This window comes from Babylonia areolata, chromosome 20, assembly GCF_041734735.1.
Source record: "Babylonia areolata isolate BAREFJ2019XMU chromosome 20, ASM4173473v1, whole genome shotgun sequence".
Classification (NCBI taxonomy): Eukaryota; Metazoa; Mollusca; class Gastropoda; order Neogastropoda; family Buccinidae; genus Babylonia; species Babylonia areolata.
The window spans coordinates 30,068,987-30,087,633 of record NC_134895.1 but is presented as its reverse complement, the minus strand read 5'-3'; the positions used below and the strand labels follow the sequence as shown (position 1 = coordinate 30,087,633).

Below are 18,647 nucleotides of genomic sequence, written 5' to 3'. Positions count from 1 at the left end.
CTAGCGTGGATCTCTCTGCTCGAAAACCGCACTGTGATTCCGGGTAAACGCATTCAGCCAGTTTCTGCAAGCAAATTAGGAGGACCCGAGCGCAGACTTTGCCTACAATGCTGAGAAGTGAGATGCCTCTGTAGCTTTTGCAGTCGCTCCTTTCACCCTTGTTTTTGTAGAGGGTGATAATCTTGGCGTCCCTCATGTCCTGCGGCACAGCTCCCTCATTCCAGCACTGACAGAGGACTGTGTGCAGAGGATGCAGAAGAGTAGTCTTGCAGTGTTTAATGAGGTCTGGGGGAATTCCGTCGCTGCTAGGTGCCTTGCCTGATGTCAGGCTGTTAATGGCCTTGCTGAGTTTGTCCTCAGATGGCTCTGCGTCAAGTTCTTCCATGACCGGCATGCACTTGATGGCATCAAGGGCTGATTTGGACACCATGTTTTCTGTGGAGTAGAGGTTGGAGTAGTGTTCTGCCCATCTCTCCATCTGCTGGCTAGGATTGTTGATTACTTCCCCAGTGGAGGATATGAGGGGGGTAGTCTTGCTCTGTGTTGGTCCCAGAGCCTTCTTGATACCATCATACATCCCTCAGATGTTGCCTCTTTCAGCAGTATTCTGTATCTCTTCGCTGAGCTCTGTCCAGTACTCATTTGCACATCGCCTGGCATTAAACTGAACCTTACTCCTGGCGGCTCTGAGGATTTGCAGGTTCTTCTCACTGGGTGACCGTTTGTACTCAATGAGTGCAGCACGCTTGGCCTCAATACTGGGAGCCATCTCTGATGATTGGCCTCAAACCAGTCGTGGGACTTTCTTCCCAAAGGTGGCCATAGCAATGCGGTGCAGGGTGTCTCGCAGCATTTCCCATCTTTCTGTGGCACAGTCTGGACTGCAATGCATTGAATTCTCTCTCAAAGGCCTCTGCGAACCATTCTACAAGGTCTGGCTGAGACATCTTGCTGACGTCAATGCAAGAGTTCCCTTGTTTCTGTCCGGACATTCCAAAAGGCCAGTTTCATTATTGATCCGTTTCTTGAAGTTTTCTTTTTGCCTGGTGTGGAAATTAATGACCTGCTTGTCAGATATTCTCCTAATCTTCATACACCCATAGAAGAAGGCAGGTCGTGGCAGGACAGCACCTAACTGGCTGGGGGCTGCCCAGCTTGGGCGGGCGGTAGCTGTCCAGTGGGACGCGAGGGTCCCTCCCACCATCAGAAGCAACCCCTGGCATCGGCTCTGCGCCAACTGAGCGCTAACTTATAACCAGTAACTGTTGCTTCATGCGTTGTTCCGATGCTAGTACTAGTAGCGAAGCTGGAGTGTCCTCTCCAGGTTTTAGGTGCAAGGTGCAAGGTGTCTGTGGACGGATGGACAGATATAAGCCTGGGCAATTAATATGGAAGACAGGCTGTTGCCCATGCAGCTTGTCCCCACTCTCCACCTCGCTGACAGATCCAAAGGAACAGCAAGGCCGTTACGTTTTGGTGCCAACGCGGCTGCAGGAGCTGCCAGAAAGTGACAAAGTTTGCCATCCAACCGCCTTAGGGGCCCCACACCGGATTTTCTGTCAGGGTTTACTCCCTTAGCTAGGTAGCTGCAGGTAGCTCTCCAGAGCTGGCGCCCTTTGATGGGTCATTTAATTCTACCAGGGTGTCTAGCCACCCTCCTCACCATCCTCCTGAGAGGACTGGTGGGGGTGCTGGTTTAGTTGCCAGCAATTCCACCCTGTGACAGGTAGTACTGGGATCCAGGTTACCAGTAGCAGATATATCTATCTGACCTGACACACAAAGTGATAATATTGATTTTGAAACACACACACACACACACACACACACACACACAAATCCTGAAAAATATCTTAAAGGAGAATCATTTTTAGCATTACTGGAGCACATTATCCCCGATCATCTTGAATAAAGCTTATTTTTTTCATATAATCTTATCAAAAGCCGTCATTTTATCAAGATTTATTATTAACATTTGTTGTCTTGTAAGTCTACGGTCTTTCCTGCAACTGACAATATCTAAAATGTGTATGTAGATGCAATAGTTTTTGAGTTTCAGTCATTTTAGTAACGCTACCATCAAAACTGCAGGATCGTACATGCAGAAAACAAGAATTTTCCTCAGAATTTATGACACTGGCATTCAGCCAATAACATTAACAGCCAACTAAAAAAAATCTGATGTCTTCTGCGTACTATATAGATCTTATATGAAGAGTTTTGACTATGAGAATGCATTAGTGGCAATTTTACATGGGTTCCAAAATGCCATTTTGTAAGACTGGCTAAAATCACAGAATTTTTTGAAAATTCAAAACTCTATTTTTCAAAAACTATTTGAGAAACTGCTTTGAAATTTGGTATGGCTTTTTATTTCATTGCACTCTTTCATTCTTGCAAATATGAGGCTTCTGCTATGAATCTGAAAATTTGGCTGGACCTACCTATTTGTATACACTAACACACAATTGCATGCACATACATGCTTCCTACACACACACGCCCACGCACGCACGCACGCACACTTTGTGTAGATTAACCCACAACACAAATGCCTCTGTCACAGAAGTATGTACACATACATAATATTTTTTAATAATAATAATATCTTATTTTTATACAGCGCTATAATACAAGCATAAGCAAGCTCTAAGCGCTTTACAATCCAATACCTAAAGTGAAACAAGAAAGCATACAAAAAGTAGCAGAAACATAAAACAGAATCAATAATATTATAAAAACACAATGCATTAAACTCACAAAGTAACATACTATCAATACTAAAACTGTTACATTCCAACACTCAACTAACACACACACACAGACACACACATGATTAAATGGCTTAGATGACAGCAATTTTCACTTAAAATACATACATGTAAAAAGGAACATAATTGTAATCTGCTTGCCACAGATTTTGTAAAAATTGTAAAATAAAATTTTGGGTAGAAAAGGCAAAAAGGGGTAAGAATCGGGTCATTCTCCCTTTCGAACCACACCACCACCATCCATCTACCCACCCCCATTCTCTCTACTCTCCCATCACACACTCACATTACCATGGGCCTGGGACAACAGCACTATTTGAGTTATGATAAGTATTTTTTAAAGAGATAAGTTTTAAGATTTACTTTAAAGGTAGATAGATGAGTTGTTTGTCTGAGAGCAATAGGCAGAGAATTCCAAGTTGTTGGGCCGAAGACAGAAAATGACCTCTTTCCACAGGAGTTAAGGAAGTATCGGGGAACAGTTAGCTGGGAGGAATCAAGAGATCTCAATGTTCTGTTTGGCAAGTACAGGTTAATAAGCTCAGAAAGATATGAGGGTGTGGTATCACAATTCAGGCACTGAAAGCATGGGCGGGCAACTTTTTTTCAATTCTGGCTTGAACAGGCAACCAATGAAGTGTCCGCAAGAGAGCTGTAGCACTCTCTCTCCTCGACTTTTTAAGGACGAGTTGAGCTGCACTATTCTGTATTTTCTGGAGCTTGTAGAGTTTATCATTGGGAAGGCCAGCTAAGAGAGAATTACAATAACCTACAGAAAAAAATCTTACAAAAATACATCACACAAAACTCATCAGTGTAAGTCCCCTCTCCCCTGCCCTCTTTTCCCTTTGAAAAAGAAACAAAGCAAGCCCTTCGAACAGGAGGCAGCATGTACCTTCTCATCATGTAGTGACTGGTGGTTTTGACCAGCCAATCACTGATGTTGCGCCCTGTCACGTTGTACAGGATATCGTTGACTGGGATGTAGCTTTCTGCAGGAACAGGTCCTCCTGCACCTGAAACATGATTACTTTGTCATCTTCCACTTGTTGCCTTCAGTGTGAAGTGACAAGTCTTTACATGAAGTCTTGCTGTATTCAACTTCCTAATAAATGATCCATGTATGAAAAGATGTGAAAAGTGTGTGTGTGTGTGTGTGTGTGTGTGTGTGTGTGTGTGAGAGAGAGAGAAGAGAGAGACTGAGTCCCTGTAAGTATGAATATGTATGTATGTGTGTGAGCAAGAGCAAGAGCAAAACTGGGTTGCTGTGTCAAATACTGACATGCAGTGCCTCTTACAAAAATAATCTGCCCTCACAGCCAGAAATAATGGATCAGGGAAAGGGATCCCTTCCATTTAAAAGATACTTATGTGTTTTATATAAACAATGGAATCAACATCTAAGAGTCCTGAGATGTGTATGTTACATGAAATCAAAATACTTCCAACAGTGAAATACACTTTTACAGAAACAAAAAGACCCCCCCCCCCTCCCCTCCCCCCTAACCAATAAAAAATAAATAAATAAATAAAATTAAAAAAAGAGAGACACAGGGACACTGGCCAAACCAGTGAAAGAGAAACATGAAAGCCACCCACAGTCACAGGAAACACCAAGACATACCACTGGGACATCTGGGAAAGCCAGATTGACAGGAACAGTCTGGAGAATCAAGGGAAGTGTTGCCTGTGATGTTGGGCTGAAGGGTGAAACTGGTGACGCCCTTTCCAAGACATGGGTACCCACTGAACAATGTCCACAGATTCACCATTCATCATCATCTTCTTTGGATTCAATATTAATGGTCAGACTGACACTACACAGAGTTACTCTAGTATTTCACAGAAGTTAACACATATTTTACATTGTACCTATTTGTCTGGCCCGAGTGATGCAAACAACCCTGTAAGCCCATGATCTCTTGCAATCCCATAATTTCTCTCACATTTCAGCTACAAAAGTCTGCAGATCCAAACCAAGTACTCAGTCTGATTCCATCAATGCATGATTGCATTCTTGATGTTAAATCCTGGATGACATTCAACAAACTAAAGTTAAATGATGACAAAACTGAAGCTGTGAATATTTCCTCTGTAAGAATGTTCACATCTACTTCTTTTCCTACCTCTATTGTGGTTGGTGATGCCACAGTTCAGTTTTCTAAATCAGCAAGGAACCTTGGAGTCATTCTTGACTCAAACCTCCGTATGCACACTCAGGTAGTAAATACGATAAGCTTAGTAAACTGTGATTTCTTCATCGTATCAACTCTATCTGTCAGCACCTTTCTGTTGAAACTACTAACACTCTTATTTCTGCTTTTGTGCTGTCACAAATCAACTACTGTAATTCTCTTCTCATAGGCTGTCCACATAATCTTCTTCAGTGAATTAAAAAACTTGAATACAATGCTGCCTGTCCGACTCTCAGAGTCCCACGTTCTGATCACATTTCTCCCCACCTCCACACTCTACATTGGCTCCCCACTGAAGCGAGAATTAATACAAAGGTGCATGTCTCTGCTATTCTGCTTTCCACTCTGCAGGACCTACATATCTTTCTGACCTTATCAGTGTTTACACTCCCTCAAGAAATCTCCACTCTTCCTCTGACTAACTGAAACTTCCTCATGTCAATGCAAAAACCTAGGGTGAATGTTCTTTGCTGCTCCTCATATCTGGAACAACCTTCATCATCATATCTGTGCATCTGATCCTATCTCTGCTTTTCGCTCATCACTAAAAACTTATCTTTTCAAAACCTATCTATAAGCACTCTCAGATTCCTTCTTCTCCAACACCATCCATGTCAGCTCACTTCGGATGCATGAAGAGTGGGAGGGGGAGAGTGGGGGGCAGGGACGAGTTTTGAGAAAGAGTGGTCATGAATGATATATGTAAGTTGTAATATTTTCTTTCATGTACAGTGCCCTGAGCTCTTAGACAGAAAGGACGCTATATAAATATGCATTATTATTATCATTATCATTATTATGATGTGAGAAAGTGTGATCATTTCCCTTCCATGTTTTCTCTCAACTGCGAGAAATTGTGTGGGGCACCCCCACGCTTTCTCACAATGTGTGAAAAAGCATGGGAAGTCCCCCTTATTTTTTCAAAAATATTTCCTTTAACATCGGAGATGGTTTCTTTTCCCAATGCAAATCTTAGAGGAAAAATAACAGAGAAAAAGTAAACAGAAACACAGGGATGGCAACAATGACAATCATAATGAAAGTGGCGTTACCTCAAGACATCAACAGTAATGACAATGAAACTGACATCTATTGACTGTTTTTCACATGATGGATCATGCAATGCATCAACCTCAAATTTAACATAGGAACTAATAGCAAACAATGAAATTAAGGCAATGCATATAACTCAAATAGAAATATAATATACCAAGACTTGAACTGAATCTTTCCTGAGGGATGCTGGGAATAAAATCAAAATTATTCAACTTTCTACATAAATGTGTAAGAAAAAGGTGTTTCACAATGCTTTACCCTCGCGTAGGGGGCATGAAAATGGGACCAAATAGTTTTGATGTCTGTTGCAAAAAAACAGAGTGAAAAAAGAACAACAACAAATTATCCAGCCAAGTAAACAGACAAAAGGGAACACACACACACACACACACACACACACACGCACGCACGCACACACGCGTATACATCTTTTTTTTTTTAACCAGTACTGTACCATCACCTTCATCATCTTCACTAACATCACCATCATTATCATGACTGTTGTTTTCGTCATCAGTCCCCCTCTTTCTTTTTCTCTCTCTCCATTTTCTCTAAGATCTGTGTTGGTAAAAGACAAGAAACCAACCCTGATGATAAAGAAAATTGTTTTTGGTAAAAGAAGGGGGACTTGTGTGTGAGAAAACGTAAGGGCTTCCCCCTGGTTTCTTGCAGTTGAGAGTAACGGAGGGGAATGACCACACTTTCTCAGTAGTGGGCTATCAAACCCCAAGTGATTCAGAGATAAAGTCCTGCACATAGATGAGACATAGCCTCATTGCAGCCACTGAAAAGATGATGATTTGTCCATGAGTCTGCATTTTGTATTTCTTTTGAATTGAAACAAATGAATTCTATTCATCATATTTGCATGCCCAAACAATACTGTAAGACTGTCAGGATCATAAACTATTTTTTGGGGGGTTGAAGGGGGAGAAGACAACAAAAGAATCAATCAGCACCTTTGAGTTTGATGTCACAGTCATCTTGGTACAGGTAGAGTCAGTAATCTGTTCACCCATTAAATTTTTGCTTTTATTTCTGATCAGAATAATCCCTTCTTTTTTTTTTCTTTTTTTTTAATTCAGGAAGCATATATGCTATTACATTGACGTATGCTTAGTATCTATCTGACATTTAATGAATGAACATTTTCTTGCCATACTTAGTCTTCGGCATTTGTGATAATAATGTTTTAACTGACCGGTTATTTGTGTAAATGTTAAGTGCATTTACATACAACATGAAGCAAAGTGTCAATGAGTTTAATGTTAATATTTTAAATGGATATAATAACTTTTTTAGGTTATTCCCTTATTTCTCCAAAAACACACATCAACTTGTATGTGTCAATATTTGTGACACCACCACTTGATCAAGTACAAACAAATACAAAACACCCTTGTGGCTGCTTTCTGTAATGCAGGAAAGTTACTTCTGACCCATCATCTTCACACGCTTTTCAAATGAGTAATTTTGTAACAGATTATATGGACAACAATAAAGAGAAGAAAAACAACAAAATAAACAAATATGCTGAAAAAAAGGGATTAAAACTGAATATGAATGAAAACATATGTAAGCTGACCATAAATGAACATCTATGTTCTCAAATTACTGTTTAATATATCGATCAATGTCTTATAGAAAAGCAAATAGATCTAATGTTTTCATTGTTTGTTCAAAAGACATTGTATCTCCTTCATTTGTTAGTTGTGAATCATCTGCAAATAAGCTTATCTTATGTTCTATTTGTTTATGTTTGCTCCTTTCATATTCTTGATCTCTCTTATCATTATCGCTAGAATTTCAGCTGAAAGCATTAACAGATATTGGGGCACTGGATCTCCCTGCTTACACCCCCTAAATATATTGAATCAATCTGAGCACTGACTGTTTACTATCATGCTAGATTTTATTCCCTTGTGAAAGGTCTTAATCCACTTTGCAAATCCCAAATGATTCTAAGACTGTGCATGAATGTCCAATCTAGTGTGTCAAACGCTTTTTTCAAAATTTATGCAGTTAATCATTCCATCATTCATATCTACTAGCCATGAAACCCGTTTATCTTCATTTATTAACTTGGGAGTACTGTTATTATTCTGTGCACTGTAAATAAAGAACCTATTTTGTGAATCATGTTTAGTAAGGATATAGGACACCTTTTTTTTTTTTTTTTTTGATTTCTTGGTTTATCGTCTTTTGGAATGCAAAAGACAGTTTCCCCTCTATAAATGTTTTTTTTAAAGCTCTCAAAACAAAAGGGCCTGTCTGTTTCCAGAAGAATTTGAAAAATTTGGGTGTAAATCTGTCATTACCTGGGATTTTTCCATTTGTCATATTTTTCAGAGCAATCTCAGCCTTTTCGAGAGTAATTTTGCCTTCAGTGACCTCAATTCATCTTTAGTTAACTTTGGAATATCTTTCACTAATTCTTTTATTTCACAGTCTAACAGCTTTCTCTCCTGATACAAATTTTTGTTAAACATTTTCACTTCTCATATTATATCATTTTGTTCTCGTAATATTTCTCCATTATTTGTTGTAAGGTGAGAAATGTGTTTATTTACATAGTGTCTCTTTTCTAGATTATAAAAATACTTTGATGTATTTTCTCCATCTGTCACCCATCTAGCGCTTGATCTTAATATATTTTAAAAAACTCCATTTTCTTTTCTCGTAGAGTTGCCAGCTCTTCACCTTTTTCTTTCTTTTGGATGTAATGTTCTATTTTCATTACTAGCCTATCAATCATTCTTATTTCATTTTCTATCATTCTTTCATTTTCCTGAGCATTTTTTTTTCTTGAGAGTCGCATAGTGGATTGTATTAGTTCTTATTTTCATAAGTAAAAAGTCTAAAAATACATGCTCAGGAACAGGTCCAGATGAGATTTTGGAATATTCCAATGCAGCTGCATATTCTTCAATAACATCAACAGGCACGTTGATCTCATTCACAATCCCTATAAGATGAACTGTTGAATTTCCAAAACGTTTTTTGAACACTTTCCTTTCCAAATTTTGATTGCAAAGTTACCACGGAGTGGTCAGAACAGTAGCCATATTGAATATCAGAGTCTTCTACAGCAAAGTAAAGACAGTCTGAAAGAAGGAAAAAATCTTATCTGCTTTGTTTCAATGGATTTGCTTTTTGCCAAGTGCATCATCTGCCTTCCAAGCTGTAATCTCTCCTTTCTTGAGAATTTTGTATTGTTAATGTGTTTGTAATTATTGTAATCCCTATCAGGATCTGTAACTAGATTCTAGTTGCCCACTATTTTAACATCACTGTTTTGACATTTTCAATCTCACTCTCTAAACGTTCATAAAATGCTGGGGAGTCTCTATTTCAACCATATACGTTAACAAGTTTCATATTATGTTCCACAGTTCTAAATGATAATAAAAGAGAATTACCATCCTTTTAAACCTTCTTAATCTTAAACTCAAAATTATTACAAAAAAATAAAAATAAAAATAATAATCATTATTATTATTATCATCATCATTATCATCACTATTAAAAGAATACATACCTTCTGGCATTTGATTTATCAGACAAAAATAAAATTTGTAGCCCCACTCACATGAAACTATATTTTCTGTTTTGTAATCAAAGTGCGTATCTTTTAAGCAAAATACGGAAAAAGATTTTTGTTTCACATAATGAAAAACATCACACCTCTTTTGTGCATTTTACAGACCCTGACAAGTCAGAGGAAATTGAGATACTAACCAATTTATCTAACTAATCAATGACAATACCACAGTTACATAAAATGAAGTGCAGAGTGTTTGGTAATTCTTCATATAATCCTTTTGCACTCCAGAACAATACACCCAAATACAAGAGCTGTAACTTTCATGACATGAGATTAACATCTTGGGTCATGCTCACATCCACACACACAATGTGAATCCAACAATGTGAATCCAACAAGTACAAAAATAACGAAACCAAAGAAAAAAGAAAGAAAAGAAAAAATTTATCACAAACAAAGAAAAATGTGCTTCACACATGAAGTCATTTCTAGATGACTGTTCATCACTTGCCAGTAGACATGAAACTGGACTGCATGAAAGCCAATAATTTAAAAAAAACATTCAAATGAAAAATATACACTTCATGTGCTCATTCACATGAAAGGGGGGTGAGGGTGTGGAGAAGGGTGAGGAGGGGGCAGGAAATGGAAAAATATCACAAGAAAATACCCTCCACCACCCTTAACCACCAAATGAAACTGTCAACATGATTCCTAAATTTTAAACTATCCACAAATTGTAAACTATCCACACATAGCCAATCAAGCCATTCTCCTAAGATTTATTCAGCTTCAACTATGACATCTTCATTGACCAATTATTTCAGTGTGACCACATTCACAGAATCAATGACTGTGGTAATCTGGATATGCTTCCACATTCTTTTCATAATAAAAGCAACAACAAATACATGTTCCAATGCACAGAACTGACCTGATAGTGTAGACAGAAGGATCCATACAGCGAGCTCCATGATACGTCCCTGAGTACAACAGAGTTTCTTCCAACTGACTGCCACGCCCTTTGGTTGGGTTGTCATTACTGCAGTCATACACACTGAACATCAGAACTAAACACATGCATAACCATGTGTAAATGCCTGTCCTCACAACCATATGCATCATGCACACACATGCAACACACACACACAAACACACACAAACCTTTGCTTGATTAGCACCTTTGCTTGGTTAACAATATACCTATGAAGCAGATGTTCTTTAGTGTGATCAAATATCTACTGGGTACAGTCTTCTTTGTAATAAAACCAATGGGAATAGGGTTATCTTTTCTTTCTTTTTTTTCATTCCCTCCTCACCAGTCCAGTTTCAAAGAATGTAAAAAGTTCTAATTTTCATACAAAATATTCTGTCACCTTTGCTAACTTCCTCAAAATAAAAGTTGGTACTGAAGAGAGTGCTGGAAATCAAACAATAATGCTTCCTACATGAATAAAGCAATGACACTATTGCTGGGCTGGTTTTTGTTGTTGTTTTTTTTTTGTTGTTGTTTTTTTTAACAACAACAACAACAAAAATTCATAGAAAATGGGTGCAAATTTATGAGAAAAAAAACCCAACTAGACACTCAAGCCACTATATACAAGGTTTGTCATGGTATAAGAACTGCAGAAGTAAATGCTTTACCAACAGAAAGCAGACAGCAAGATGATGGCCGTTTCCTTTGATAGGTTGTCCAGAAAATAAAACCAGCATTCTGTCACTGGCTGGAACCAAGCCAATGACTAACACCTTCATTGATTTTGTGTTGTCATGAATGGAAAGATTCCTGTGATATAAAAGGAAAGAGACTCCTTGGTGATACTTCACCAACACTCAGAAGTATTGAAGCAGACATAGAATGAAAGAGAAAGAGTCCTCTCCCTGACCTGTAGAAAGTGAAGAGACTGCTGTCTCCTTTGTTGGGTTGGTAGTGCCAGGGATGCAGTTCCAGGGGAGGCATGTCTTCCAAAGGGGGTTGTATCAAAGAGAACACCATGGCCAGGCAGATGAAAGCAGCTGGCAAAATGAACTGCACACACACACACACACACACACACACACACACACACACACACACACACAGATGCACATGCACACACACATACATACAGAATAAAACCTGCAATAATTTGATTTCCTTACCAACAAAAGAATAATTTCTGCAACAACTATGTCAAAATGTAAAAATTATATTTCAAAAATGAACCGTCACACAGCATTAAATGTATAAAGCTACTCTGCATATAGCATTCTAAAGAAACACAAATGGTGTAGCATTCCTGCAGTAAAACAAACTGTCAATCTCATGACAAAGTGCATGTATCAGTAATTTCTAAGTGTGGTCTCTTTCCAATCCAGTTCTCTAGAATCAGAAAGAAGGTGAAAGAACCAGTGACTGCTAACATTCCTCTCTCTCCACACACATAAGACAAAGACAAAAAACAAATCACAACCAACAAAAACAATACGTTAAGTTTGGTTACTAACCATTTCACTGAGGTTTAGGAACAAAATCGCCCAAGTTAAGAAAAGACCAGGACATGAGGAAAAAAAACCCCAAAAAACCCAATTGTGACTCCTTTACTAAAATACTTCCTTTTTTCTTCCAGCATCTGATAACGAAGAACCCAAAGGTGCCAAAAAGTATTTTTCATCCTGACTCACTGTCACCTGTATTATAAACTTAAAAAATACAAATTTAAAAAAACAAAATAAGATGAAAATGATTTTTTTTTTAAATCGTCTCCCATTTTGATTTTTCTCTTTGGTCTCACAAAACAAACTTGAAAGCCGACAATGTCTCTTTCAATAAAATCAGTGTACTAACTGTAAGTCCAGAAACTTTACTTGTCTCCTTTACTGCTGTCACACCACTTACTTCCAATACAGAACTGTCTGTAGTATTGCTGGTATTGCTTGTGCTGGACTGAGTCTAACTGTCGTATTCCCTTCATGCTCGCTTCGCTCCTTTTTGGTCTTCCGACCCATCACTAAAATAATGTCACAACCTGTAGCGCTGATTTTCCTTGGACTTACAGCCCAAGATTTCACACAAGGTTACATAATCATGTTAGGTATCATCTTGTGTAGTCAAACCGACACCTAATTTGCTAAAATGGCTAATCAATTAGCAAGCACACAACCTGTTCGCTGAGCAGTATTCACCCAGTGTGACAGTTGTTTTTTTCCCCGCCAAATACATTGGCAGCAGTGTCGCAACAGCTGTTGTTGGTAATGACATTTTATATAGTTTTGGTCTTAGATGTGATGGCATTTTTTCTATCTGGTTATTTTTAATGGGCGTGCATGTGTGTGTGTGTGTCCATGTGTGCGTGCGTGCATGCGTTTGTGAGGGTACAGTGCTCTGGTACGCGTGTGTAAGTGAGGTAGGCATGTTAGTATGTCCGAACATAATTCTATGTTAGAAAATAAGAAATATCTTAATGCTTATGCAATTTTGTATTTAGTGCAATTGATATTTAATGTCAGCGTGTGTGTATCTGTGTGTCTGTGTGTGAGTGTGTGTGTGTGTGTCTGTAAGGGAGGGACATCTATATATGTATGTGTGTGTGTGTGTGTGTGCGCGCGTGCTCGCGTGTGTGTACTTGTGTGTGTGTGTGTGTGTGTGTGTGTGTGTGTGTGTGTGTGTGTGTGTGTGTGTGTGTGTGTGTGTGTGAGTGTGTGTGTGTGTGTCTGTAAGGGAGGGACATCTATATATGTATGTGTGTGTGTGTGTGTGCGCGCGTGCTCGCGTGTGTGTACTTGTGTGTGTGTGTGTGTGTGTGTTCGTCTTTAGTTTAACGTCTTTCCACTTGAAGTGATATTAGACGGGAAAAAAAACAAAAAAAAACCACCGTGGGGGTAGGGGTTGTGGGATGGAGGTGGGGGTAAAAGCGTGTGTATGTGTGGAGGGTGAATAGGGAGAGACAACGCTAGGGAAAATGGAAACATTATAAACGCCAACATCAAACAACTATAACAAATGTCCTACTGGACTACGCAGCAAACCTTCTGCAACAGCAAATAACATATTGGAATTGTTAATAACACATTCAAAAGAACTTTTGGTGAAGTCTGGTAAAAAACATTTTCGATTCTGACATTCAAATATTATATGGTTGCTAGATATATGTTCTCCACATATGCACCTAACATCTTTGCTGAACTTAGTTATAAAAGCGTTCAGTTTTATCCTGTTTGATAATGTATGGATCTGCCTTAATCTTATTGAATTACTGTATGTATTTGACTGATTGATAGTTCCCGGTTGTTGAACATTAATTACACTACGGTTTAAAGTTTTGCTGTTTTCCTGGTATAATTCTCTGACTTTGTTCCATGATGTTTTTTCTAGTATTCGATGACCCTCTTGTACAGACAGAGGCACATAAAGTTCTATGGTTCCCTGTTCGTTTTTTGCTCCTTTTCTTGCAGCACTGTCAGCCCATTCATTGTAGAGAATACCAAGATGTGAAGGAACCCAGCAAAACGTAATGTGTGTTCCTTTCAAGCTTAAAAGATGTAAAATGTGACTGATTTCTATTATGATTCTGGATTTGTTCTTACAATTTGATGGGTTTAAAGCACATAATACAGATTTGGAATCAACGCAAAATAAGACTTGTAGAAGGCAAATCGGAAGATCAAGAATATGATTTAGAGCCATAAGAACAGCAATAAGTTCAGCAATGAATACTGAATGATTTTTACCAATATAGTATGATCTTTCTGTTTTCAGTTTTGGTATAACGAAAGCTGAACCTGCTTGGCCATTGTCTAATAGTGAGCCGTCGTGTAGATCTGTAAATGATCACAGTATCTATTTTGAAGGTGTACTCGGACTTCCATTGCCATGATAATAGGATTTTCATTCTTTTTCATGTCAGTGTGATTAACATCAAAATGTGCTTTATTCATCTCCCAGATCGGGTATGGACTTACGGTCTTCTGTGTGTCTACGTCTTCTGAATTAATTTCAGACTTTTTGAACAGGTTTGACACAAACGTGCCAATGGGTGTTAAGTAAGATATGTTTTTAGCTCTTTTGGGGAAGCTGTTTTCAGATGAAATTTTTACTTCCTCTGATGTATAATTTTCAGTTGTTGAGCTTCTCAAGACGTATTTAGCACATGCGAGGTTTCAGTATTCATCTAAAGGTAGTACTCCTATTTCTTTGTATGTTCCAAGGGTCGATGCATGGAAAGGTACACCAAGAGCAAGTCTATATGCTTTACAGTCTATGCTTTGAAGTTTCTTTAGCAAATATTTTGGAGCATTGAAAACGACTTCTTGTCCATAGGATAGTTTGGATCAAATAAGTGATGATGATAAATGTTTCAAAATCGTTGTATCTTGTCCCCAGTACTGTTTACTCACAATTTTGAGTAAGTTTAAAGATTTTCTTGCTTTTATTATTATATATTCAATATGGCTATTCCAAGTTAGTTTTGAAGTAAGTATCAATCCTAAAAACTTAACAGTATCTTTATACTGAATTGTCTCATTTTCAATCTTAAATGTTGGTAACTCTTCTGGGTTTGTACCATTGTTAAAAAGCATAATGTGTGTTTTTTCTGATGATAATGTAAGACTATTATCATTATCAGCAGTATATCTATTTAATCTATCTATTTCTCTTTGGTATATTTTCTTGATATAGTTTAAAGCCCTTTTGGATGTATTCCATTTCATAGTTACATTCATCCACATACATATATCATCTGCATATTGCACTAGGATCACATCTTTTGATAAGTGTTTGGGTAAGTCGTTCAACAAGATATTAAACAGAACAGGGGCAATAACAGAACCTTGGGGTAATCCCATGTGAAGAGTCTTAGGATTTGAGTACGTATTCCCAACTCGTACCTGTATACTTCTTTCACTCAGGAAATCTTTGATATAATCATAGATATGTCCTGAAAAGCCTACAGATTTCAGTTTAAAGAGTAACTTTGCATGCCAAACTTGATCATAGGCTTTCTTCACATCAAAAAAAGTTGCAAGAACGTTTTTCCTTCTAGCGAATTGTTGTTTTACATGTGTTGTAAGTTTTACCAAATTATCAATTGCAGATCTACCTCTCTGAAAGCCTGCTTGGTTGATTGGGATAATCTTATTTTTATGACAATAGTACATCAGCCTTCTCAAAATTATTCTTTCCATTAGTTTACCAGTATGTGATGTTAGTGCAATTGGTCTGTAGCTGCTCTTATCTGTTTTGCATTTTCCTTGTTTATGAAGTGGTATCACAATAGACTGTTTCCATTGTGCTGGCATTAAACCATCAATCCAGCACTTTTGAAAAATCTCAAACAATAAAACAACAAAAATTTTCTGGTAAATGTCTCAGCATCTCATTTGAGACTGCATTAAGTCCTACAAATGTTTTCTTTTTAGGGAGGGATACTACTGCTTCTTTAACCTCGTTGAGCGTGAGTGGTGCATTGATGTACTGACTGTTATCAGGACTTGGATCTGTATAAACATTTTTGCTCTCCTCTTCGGTTCTGTGTTTTCTGTTTTTATGTGAGAGACCTTCCAATCGCATAGACTCTGAGAACATTTCTACAAATGTTTCTGCCTTTTCTACATTGGATGAAAAATCTATGTCTTTTATCTTAATAGGACAAGATGGCAAATTTACACCTTCTTTCATTTCATTAAATTTTTTCCATACCTTTTTAGTATCTTTATGATCAGAAATCTCCCTATTACAGAAGGAAGACCAATATTGTTTTTTTGCCTGTGCAATGACCATGTTGCTATGATGGTTTGCCTTTTTCTTTTCAATAAGATTCTCTGGTGATTTGTTGTTAAGATAAGTTATAAATTTAGATTTTTTTTATTATCTACTGCTGCTTCACAGGCTGGTGTCCACCAAATATTTCCTGAATGCTTGCTTGATTTCAGTGAATTGTATTTTGGAATTGATATGTCGGCAGCTTGTAAAATGGTGTCAGTAAAAAAGGAATATAATGTATCAATATCCGCAGTGTTTATGAACTCTGTGTTATAGCTAGCAAGCATACTTTCAAATTTCTCCCAGTTTGCATCTTTATAGCTATATCTTGGAACTTTAGATATTCTGAAGGTCTTTGAGTTTCATTAAAAGTCATGATGATCGGTAAATGATCACTTCCCAATGTATCTTTATATGTCGTCCATTTACATTCTGGATACAACGTAGGAGATATGAAAGATAGATCTATAGCAGATGCCCTGTGAGTGACAATATCAGGGATCCTGGTAACGCTGCCATCATTTAAAAGGCTTAAGGAGGAATCAACAATATTTTCTACAAAGCGGTTACAAGTAACTGATACACAATCTTTGTCCCAAAAAGGAGAATGGGCGTTAAAATCTCCCCCAATCAACCATTTTTCATTATCCTGAATATTATGTAACCATTCCGTATTTACTTCGTTAGGGCCTCTTGGTAAATACACAGAGACGATACGTAGAGTAAGGTGATCACTGAACTTAACACATACCGCGCATGAATGAAAATCTGAAGTAGTGTTCGGTGCTGGTGGAGAGCATACACTGTGCTCTATTCCTTCTTGAATATATAGTGCGGCACTGATTTTTGTGGCAGTATCTACATGCTGATGCACAGGTGGATAATAACCACCTGGAAGCTTGGGTAATTTATTCTTTTTAACATTAAGTGATTGTAATATAAGTGTTTGGTAGTTATTATTTGCCAAATGTTGGATGAGATATGGTAAATTTGTGGAGATGGATCTAGCATTCCACTGCATAATCTGAATTGTATGTTTGCGAATGGGGGGCATTATGGAGGAAAGTATGTGTATGTTGGGTATAGTGTGTGGAGGGTATAAGGAAAAAGAAAATAAGAAACTCTAAATTAGAAAATATAATGAAATAAAAAAATAATAATAATTATACAATTTATGATCGAGTCAACTACCACAGTTGTAAATCGAAAATTAAACAGAAATTATAGTCACTTAAAACAGTAGCTGCATGAACTAGTTATGAAAAAGAAAAAAAAAAGTAAAATGCTTGACGTCTAATAAGATGAAATTATATTGTGTTAGAAACGGCGAAGTGTAGAAAACTCAGCAGATCTGTCTCTGTGGTGGAAACAGTCAAGGCTGGTTGTGGCGTTTAAGATGATGCAAATGTCAATACATGGACCAGTCTGTCAGGACGTTGTAATTGTTGTACCAGTCATAATGAGGACGTGCAGGGTAGAACTGGTGTGGATGGTATCTGGTGGGGCGTACAGGTCGTCTTGGTCTCTCCCACAGCAGATCTCGGACGTGTCACCCTCCGTTGACTACCAGTAGACTGGATCCCCTCTGATTCAGATGGACGCCGTCCCAAAGATGATGCGGTTTGAAGTTATCATTTTCTACAAATGAAATGTTGGCCACATCGTACAGGTCGGAGCTGACGATAGCGTTAAACAGCTGTCTTCTGATTTCTGTTTTTTTATCTTTAACTGGTGTGACTTTGCTTATGACAAATTTTATTTGAGTATGTTTCTGCGCAGTTTCTTTTATTGTGGAAACGAATGATTTGCACAGCTCTGCAGGTTCGTTCACTTTCAGGTCGTTGATACCACAGTGAATTACAACAAGGTCCGTTTTTTCTGGGGGTGAAGAAAACTTGTAGGGATTTCTGTGTCTCATGTAAGGTGTGGTTCCTTTGTTTCGAAGCCTGAAAGCAGTATGATCTTCCAAGGCTTTTTTCTTGTACTCCATTCATTACTGAATCATGTAGGATCAGCACTTTTGGAAGGTCCTCTTGTTCCTCTGTCTTCCTATTGGAACGTTTCGTATAAGTCTGCTTTTCTTTGACGTAATTTGACGAGGTCTTGTCAGGGACTGGTTTGACGTCATCTTTCTGGAGCTTTTGCTGCTTTGGTGTTTCTTTTTTCCCAGTGGTGTTAATGGGCTTGTCGCATTTCGTTGTTGTTTTTTCTGGTTTCTTTTGTTTTGCTGGACTTGATCCGGAACGTTTTGCTGCTTCAGCGAAGGTGATTTTTGTCTTGGGGCTGGATTCCGTTTGTGTTTCACTGGAAACCATAGAAACAGTTGTCTTCGTCAA

At 38.0% G+C, this 18,647-nt stretch overlaps 1 protein-coding gene across 4 annotated transcripts in view; it reads right to left on the bottom strand.

The window, feature by feature from the left end:
* Nucleotides 1–18,647, bottom strand: part of LOC143295389 (phospholipid-transporting ATPase ABCA1-like) — a 177,073-nt gene that overhangs the window by 51,669 nt on the left and 106,757 nt on the right. For all 4 annotated transcript variants that reach the window (XR_013057013.1, XM_076607059.1, XM_076607061.1 and 1 more), the window contains 4 exons: nt 11,456–11,598; nt 10,501–10,608; nt 4,396–4,517; nt 3,667–3,787 (listed from right to left, as the gene is read on the bottom strand). Coding sequence is in view for 3 of the 4 variants with exons in the window: in XM_076607059.1 (XP_076463174.1) it covers nt 3,667–3,787; nt 4,396–4,517; nt 10,501–10,608; nt 11,456–11,598 (494 nt within the window). In the remaining variant the exon portion in view is untranslated. The remainder of the gene's footprint in view (nt 1–3,666; nt 3,788–4,395; nt 4,518–10,500; nt 10,609–11,455; nt 11,599–18,647) is intronic.